This window comes from Arachis hypogaea, chromosome 14 (assembly GCF_003086295.3).
Source record: "Arachis hypogaea cultivar Tifrunner chromosome 14, arahy.Tifrunner.gnm2.J5K5, whole genome shotgun sequence".
Lineage (NCBI taxonomy): Eukaryota > Viridiplantae > Streptophyta > Magnoliopsida > Fabales > Fabaceae > Arachis > Arachis hypogaea.
Genome location: NC_092049.1, coordinates 10424774 through 10433055, shown reverse-complemented (window position 1 = coordinate 10433055; position 8282 = coordinate 10424774). Strand labels below are relative to the sequence as shown.

Below are 8282 nucleotides of genomic sequence, written 5' to 3'. Positions count from 1 at the left end.
TTATTATTTGAATACTAATATTATTTTACTTGGAAACTTAATAAAAAAGAGATAGACATCGACTTGGTTAAGAAATAAAAACAAAAGTTACGAAGGTAAATCTATTGTGATTTATTACTAAATAATTAGTATGAATATATACTATAATTAATTAAATCGATATGATTGAATGCTTAATTCAATAAAATTTGAATTTTGTTTGTGTTGATTCTACTCAATTAACACGTTCTAAAGTGGAGATATGATTCGTCGTATATATCCTTTTAGTCATCAATTCTATTAAATATCTTTCTAATTTTTAAATAAAGAAATAATTATTTTATAATAAGACTTTAAGATAATAGTTTTGTTTATTCTTTTATTTAAAATTATATCATTAATTCTATGAATTGGTACTTACGTTGTACTATATATTAGAATTAGAATCATAGACATAACATCTGACATGTTCGATCATAAAACCATGGTGCCATCACCAAGTTCTTCATACTTGTCAATTATAGTGCTTTTGTTATCAGTTTTTTTGATAGATTCAGCTTCAATCGAAGAAAATTTTATCCAATGTCTAAGCTCATATTTTTCAAGCAATCCAAAACAATTTTCTACAATAATTATCACTAGAAAAAACGAATCATTATTCACTAGCACTCTTGATTCCACAGCACAAAACCTAAGGTATTTGACACCTTCAACGCCAAAACCAGAGTTTATATTCACACCTTTGAATGAATCACATGTTCAAGCTGCAGTTATTTGCTCAAAGAAATTGGGTATTCACATGAGAATACGAAGTGGCGGCCATGACTATGAAGGAGTCTCATATGTTTCTGAGATTGAAACTCCTTTTATAATCATTGATTTGGCTAAGCTTCGTACAATTATCGTAAACATAACAGACAATAGTGCCTGGGTTCAAGCTGGAGCCACGATCGGAGAAGTTTATTATAGAATATCAGAGAAAAGTGAAGTTCATGGATTCCCTGGAGGCATATGCACAAGCATAGGTGTCGGAGGGCACATTGCGGGAGGTGGATTCGGAGCCTTGGTGAGGAAGTATGGGCTTGCAGCCGACAATGTCCTCGACGCAAAACTTGTTGATGCCAATGGGAGAATACTTGACAGGGAAGCCATGGGAGAAATCCCGTTTTGGGCCATTAGAGGAGGTGGAGGTGGAAACTTTGGGATCATTCTTTGGTGGAAGATAAAGCTTGTTCCTGTGCCAAAATCTGTGACCGTGTTTACAGTTAGAAAGACAACAGAACAAGGCGCAGAAGACATTTTTGCGCAGTGGCAAGAGGTGGCTGCATCCCTTATTGACAATGATCTTTTCATAAGAGTCATCTTTCAACCAGTTAGTGCTGCCAATAAAACTGGGAGAACCATCTCAACTTCCTACAATGCCCTCTTTCTTGGTGAGTCTCTTTAAAATGTGCAATGCATCCCCATTTCAATGTTTTCTATAAAATGAAAATTCATGTGCAATCAACTTCAGGTGAAGTTGATAATTGAGAACTGTTAGACAAATCATTATATATCTAGCATATCCTATATAGGAGAGATTTTTTTTTTTTAACACTTAAAGTGTAAATTATCTCTTTTTTTTTTCAATCTTATACTGAAATTCTATATCTTTTAAGATAAAAAGAGTTGAAATCTAAATTTTTAAGTCACAAAAGTTTTGATCTAGTATCATGATCCTACTTGCTCTAAAAGTTTAAAACATAAGGTAAAATATATAAATAGTTATATATTTAATATAAAACATCAAATTGTATTGTATTTAATGTTTGTATTTGTATTTTTACAACAAACGTAGGTGATACAAATAGACTCCTCAAAGTTATGCAAAAGGACTTTCCAGAGTTAGGTTTGATGGAAAAAGATTGTTTGGAAATGAGTTGGATCAAATCTGTGCTCTATATTGCTGGCTACCCTAACGATACAAACCCTAATGTCCTACTTCAAGGAAAATCAACATTCCAAAACTACTTCAAAGGCAAGTCAGATATTTTTACAACTCCAGTAGGCGCGTTTCAAGAGTTATCAAGAAGGTTGCTTCAAGAAGATAATCCCTTAATGATTTGGAACCCATTGGGTGGAGCAATGTGGGATTTCAATTTTTATGATACGCCATTTCCTTTTAGATCAGATTTCTATTATATGGTTGAGTACTTAACTTTGTGGCATAATGCATCTGAGGATGTATCAAAGCATTTAGATTGGATTAGGGAGATTTACAAGTACATGACCCCTGCTGTGGATGACCAAAGAAGAGTAGCATATGTGAACTATAGAGATCTGGATTTGGGAGTGAACAAGAAGAATGCCACAAACTTTAAAGAGGCAGCAGCATGGGGTAACGTGTATTATGGAGTTAGTATCTTTAAAAGCCTTGTGAAAATAAAGAGAAAAGTGGATCCTGAAAATGTTTTTAGGCATGAACAGAGTATCCCAGTAAATCTATCAATCCAGGTTTAAAATGTTTCAAGGGTTTGTTTTACTAATTTAAAAAATAAAAAAGTTGTACGTAGATAATACTATGCATTAATAAATAAAAAGAGGAATACACACTCAATATATAGTCCCAATAATTTTCATTTCCAACTACTTTGGTCTCCATCTACTAATCCTTCTTTAAAAAAATTAAAAGTTGTTCCATTTATTATGAAAAAAAAAAAGAGAACAATGAATATAATAAAATCTTGCTTTTTATTTTTACCTCGTATTTTTTACTTTTTTTTTCATAAATTTTGCAAACAAAAAATACTAAAAACAGAAACAAAAAATACAAATACAAATTAAATACACTCTTAAAATATTATTTATTCTCAATTTTTCACACACACTTCTAGTAAAATATAAAATTTTTTTCATATTTTTGTAATTGTTAACAGTAAAAATAGAAAAAAAAAGTAACCAACTTGTTATATATCTATCAATCCAATCTTCTCATTATTTTTCTCCTTTTATCTTTTTCAATTAATCCTCATTATTAACTCTAATGTGCATCTGAGTCAATCTCAGAATTCTATTTTTTAAAGCTTTCTTAATTATTCCCTCATTATTAACAATAATGTACATCAAATTCAATCTCAATTTTTTAAAAAACAAATCTTTTATATATATATATATATCCTTCATATTTCTTTTTGAAAGAAAAGATCTTAACACATGTGTATCGAAAGTTACCTGAAACGTTAATTTGGGTCCAAATGTGAGGTCCAGACTTTTTATGAGGCAATGTCCGACTTGTTCATACGCCGAGGTGCTGCCGTCCGAGTTCCTCGTGAGGAGGTGGGAGGTAGTACTTGCAATAGACTCCGATGTTAAAATTAGCAAGGGCTTTCGGCATATTTTTTGTAGATTAGAACGTAAATTATACCTGAGAGGTGTCAGGGTATTTATAGCAGAGTGTCAACCACCTTTGTTAGAGTAGTTCCACATTTATTGGTGGATAACCGTTCCCTTTATCTTGCGAGTTTGTTGGAATCTATCTTTTAGAAAAGATAGAGATAGTTGGAGAGGTTCAGGGAGACGGTTACTCACTTGAATAAGTAAACCATTCCTTTGTCGACACGTCCGACTTCTTTAAAGAGGTCGAGTGATTGGAGGCCCCTTTTATGGATTAGGACCCTTATCCTTGTTAGGCCTGGCTTTATTTGTTTGGGATAGGATATGACAATGTCCCTGTTTGAGCCCTGAGCTTTCAAGAGGTCGGGCTTAAACAATTCATGGCCTTGGTTTGGACGTCAGGTACTCGACGTATTTTTCAAAAATTTGAACGTTGTTTCTTTTAATGCAGGGCAAACGTTGCACGGCAGTTTTCTTGGGATCCGCACATGTTTTTAAAGAGGAGTTAAGAGGCCATTTTGTCCCTTGTCTCTTATAAAAGCGTCTTGCCTCTTCTTCTTCGTCCCCTTTTCCCAACTATTGAAAGCTTTTTCATTATCTTCTTTATTCACAAGAATCTTTCTTCTTTTGTTCTTGCCTTCTGGTCGCTCTTGATTCCAAGATTTCTTCATCTTGGATCCTTTGAAGATCTTACCCTGTGGAGAGGAATGTTTGTGATTTGCAGTTTTGACGTGCCCCTCTTCCTTCCGACACTTTCCTCAATATTGGTGCTTAGTAACTTCGTGTTCTATTTGTGGTGTAGTTGTCTTGAATGGCTTTTGAATAGTAATTTTCACAGTGGACTCTTTGTTTGTTGATATTTGGATTTCGGCGACAGTCTTAGTTATTTTCTTTGAAACTTTTCTTTGAGAAAGTCATTGACTACTGCCCTTTTGTCTAAAAATTTCTTTTGAAACCACTTTTTGTTAATTGAACTGCAACCACTTTTTGTTGATTGAATCATTGTTGGTTATCTGGAAATTTCTGATATTTTGTGGAACTATAAATGTAACCATTTTGTTGTTTGTTGTCGTATTGCCCCCAATGGTATCGCTACTATGTGATGATGTCGTTACTGATAGCATAGGAAAGACACCATTTTGACGCTTTTTGTATGTAGAAGAGCTTTGAAATTGTGTTGATTGGTTTTATTTGTTTTTGCCCGACCTGTTTTGGACGATGTCCAAGCTCTTTTTAGTAACGGTTTCTTTATTTTGCATTTATAGGTGTAGTTTTATGTCGCATTCTGTTGTTCTCAATATGTCTACCAAAGTTCTCCCTGGTCTCTTAAATTTGGAAGATACTCCCGACCTTTCTTGTGTCCCCGTGTTAGATAGAGAGTATATTGATGTTTTTCGTAGGCATCATAAGATATGTGATAATAGAGAGGATGAGAGGAATTACGAGTTGATAGTACCTGATCCCGAGGAGAGAGTGTGTTTTCCTCCTTTAGATAAGTCGGAGCACCTTTTTTCTATGCTTATGATTGCTTCTTCTCCAAATTAGGCATCTCACTCCCCTTTACTGATTTTAAGACAAATATTCTTTGGGCCCGTAATGTGGTCCCTTCTCAGCTTCATCCGAGCTCCTGGGCTTTCTTGAAATCTTCCAGCTTTTATGTTGGGAGCTTAATGTCCGACCTTTTGCTAAGGTCTTTTTTTACCTTTTTGTGTTCACCAAGACCGGATCGTCGAAAGGAAAGTGTTCCTGTTTTTTTTTTTTGTGCCGTTTAGGGTAGAAAAGTTTTTTTTTTCTATTTTTGATGACTCTTTTTATGACTTTAAAAACTATTTCTTTAAAATCCGAGCAGTAGAGGGTACCCGACCTTTCTTTTTAGATGAGAATGATGAACCTTCTTTCTCGTTGTATTGGGAGGAGAAACTGGTAATAGGTAGGTACGAAGTAGATGACTTAGATGAGATTAAAAGAAGTTTTGTGAACGTGTTGAAAGAGTGTTGGGGCCGAGCTCCTCACTTGGACACTAAAAGATTCGTAGAGGACCTTGGTCAGCTTTGGTCCGAGTTAGGTAGTTTTTCGACCTTTAGCTTTTATGGCCCTTTAATCATTTTCTGTTTTTTCTCATGTGCTTCTTGTCTTTGTTTTCAAGAGACCATGGCTCCTAAAAATGCGGCGATGAAACATTTGCGCCAAACTCAGAAGACAGTAGTGGTCCGAGGTCTTCAGGACAAAGAAGCCGGGGGAACTTCCTCCCAATCTTTCCCTAAGAAGTCGGATTCGGGTCCTTTGGCTCAAAAGAAGATCATTCCTACCCTAAGAAGTTGGATGATCCCTCCTGACCCTCCTCCAGAGAGTCCTGTTGCTCCGACTTCTCCGTCATCTCTAGGGCCTGCTCTCAAGAAACAAAAGACTTATGAGGAGGTGAGCATTTACGACAAAGGATTTGACAGATTTGCCTGTAGCAAAAGGAATATCCTTTTTCATAGCCGCATCAGTATGGATGATGTGGCTATTCAAAATTATCTCAACCTTATGGCCCGCAACGGCATTCGGCTGGCAGGAATGTGCACTTCCCTGGCTAAGTAGTTGAGAAAGACTCCTATTAATGTCACACAAAGTTTTTTTAAAGCTGCCCAAGCCGAGGTAGAAAGGCTAAAGGTGCTAAAAGATGAGTTGGAGGAGGAGAAGGTCAGACTAAAATCTGACCTGGAGATAGCTCGGGCTCGAGTAAAGACTGTTGAGGCTGCTGCGACTATGGCAGAAGGAATAAAGAAGAGGGCGGAGGAAAGTTATACCCGGGCCTATGGAGAGAAACTCGACCTCCAGGAGGAATTGAAGACTGTCAGGGAGGAATATGCTTCTCTCCAAGAATCTATTGTTACTCGGATGGATGAAATGTTTAAAAATTTGAAGGCTCAAGTTCAGGTCCTGACTCTCGGGGTCAACCTCTCCTTATTTAGTCTAAATAATATAATAGTTAATGGGAAGATCGTCCCGGCCCAGAGGATGATGAGGAGGATCCTGTGTGTGACCTAAAGTCTCAAGCCGGACAAGCTTCCCAGATTCTCGAGGTTCAATTTGAGGTAGTAAATGTTGAAACTGCTTCTTCGCCTCCGATCCCTGCTGTCCCGGTCTCGGTGCATCCTCCTACCCCTCCTGTCCGAGGTGAAGATGCCAATACCGGAAAAGCCCTTAATCCATTATTTGGCTTTACATTATAGTTTTTCCTTTTATCTGGTTATGTTTGAGATGGCCCGACTTGTGAGTCTTTGAACAATTTTACTTTTGTAATAGCTAGTAGCTCTTTGAACATTTTATTTCAGTTATAATTGTATTTCTAACAACTTTTTTAAAGTTTTATTCAAGTTACTTTTGATCGTTAAAGAACTTTTCTTCCCCTCTGATAAGTGGGTTAAGTATTTTTTGGGAAGTCAAAATTGGTATACCTTAATATTTTTGGTGTTGTACCTTAATGTCTTTTTGAACGTTATTTCTTTCTTGAAACTCGAATAATGGACTTATTTGTATGGATTTCCCTTTTAGATTCCGACTTCATGTAGCCGGATTTTACTAAGTTACTTCTACACTTCGTTTTTATCCACCTTATAATTGAGGTCAGTTTTCACGAGTTGTTTATATAACTTCTTACATTAATTTGTACCTCGTCGCTTCATCTTGCCGACCATTTTAGGTTGGGCAATGATTTTCGCGGTTTGTCAAGCTTAAATTAATGCGTTTTTAATAGGAAACCTTTAGAAGAAAAGTGGAAATTTCATGAATATCTGAAAAATTCCTTTACATAAGCCTACTTACTAAGGGTTTAAATACCCTTATCCCCTTGCTTTGGTGCCTCGTTAAAATCTCGCTTTAGAAAAAATCCTTCATTAGGGAAAAAATCTTAAGGTTGGAAAAAGAGTACACCAGGGAACAAGGATTACTTCCTAGCTGTAGTATTTCTTTAGGTTACTCGCATGCCACGACCTCGAGAGCTCCCATTCTTGGAGATCGGATATTTTGTAGCAACCTTTCCCTAAGACTTCAACAATCTTGTAAGGTTCCTTCCAATTCGTTGCTAGCTTCCCTTCACCTGGCTTCTGAACTCCGATGTCATTTCGGATCAGTACGAGGTCGTTGTTGATGAAGCTTCTTTTGATAGCCTTCTGGATGTACCTTAGAGTCATCCTTTGTTTTGATGCCTCTTCTCTAATCCAAGCTCGTTCTCTGATTTCTGGAAGGAGGTCGAGCTCTTCTTTTTGTGCACGGATATTGGATCCTTCATTGTAGAATATAATCCTAGGTGATTCTTCAACAATTTCTATAGGGATCATGGCTTCTATTCCGTAAGCAAGTCGGAAAGGTGACTCCCCTGTTGTGGAATAGGAAGTTGCCCGATATGCCCATAGAACTTAAGGGAGCTCGTCTGCCCATGCTCCTTTTGCTTCTTGCAATCGGTGCTTCAACCCAACCAGTATGACTTTGTTAACAGTTTCAGCTTAGCCATTGGCCTGAAGATGTTCTATCATGTGAATTAGTGCTTTATTTTTAAGTCGTCTACCAGATTTCTGAAGGTTGAGTCAGTAAACTGAGTTCCATTATGTACATTATGCACATTATGTTCTCTTGTTGAACATTTAATTTTTAATTTGATTTTCAGGGATTATAGAAAAAAAAATACAAATGAAAGGATAGTAAAAGACACATCAACAAAAAAAAACAGAGGATATACTAATTTTTTCTGATTTAATACCATAATATTATGTTATATGTGTTCTTGATTTTATCATTGTTTTTATAAAGTCATTGGTAGATAAGTATGTTACAAGCAAAGTGTATTGAATAAAGGAATTACTTTGTATTTTGGGATATTCTGCATAACATTATTTTACAATTTTCATTGTCGTCATTTTAGTTTGATATTTTTTTTTTGGAAATTA

The 8282-nt window shown here is 36.0% G+C and overlaps 1 protein-coding gene across 1 annotated transcript; it reads left to right on the top strand.

Annotated features, from left to right (window-relative positions):
• Positions 1-463: 463 nt before the first annotated feature.
• On the top strand, positions 464-2485 carry LOC112740257 (monolignol oxidoreductase AtBBE-like 13). The gene is made up of 2 exons (XM_025789032.3): positions 464-1412; positions 1817-2485. The coding sequence occupies exons 1-2, from the start codon at positions 464-466 to the stop codon at positions 2476-2478; spliced, it is 1611 nt and encodes a 536-aa protein (XP_025644817.1). The 3' UTR covers positions 2479-2485.
• The last annotated feature ends 5797 nt before the right edge of the window (positions 2486-8282 follow it).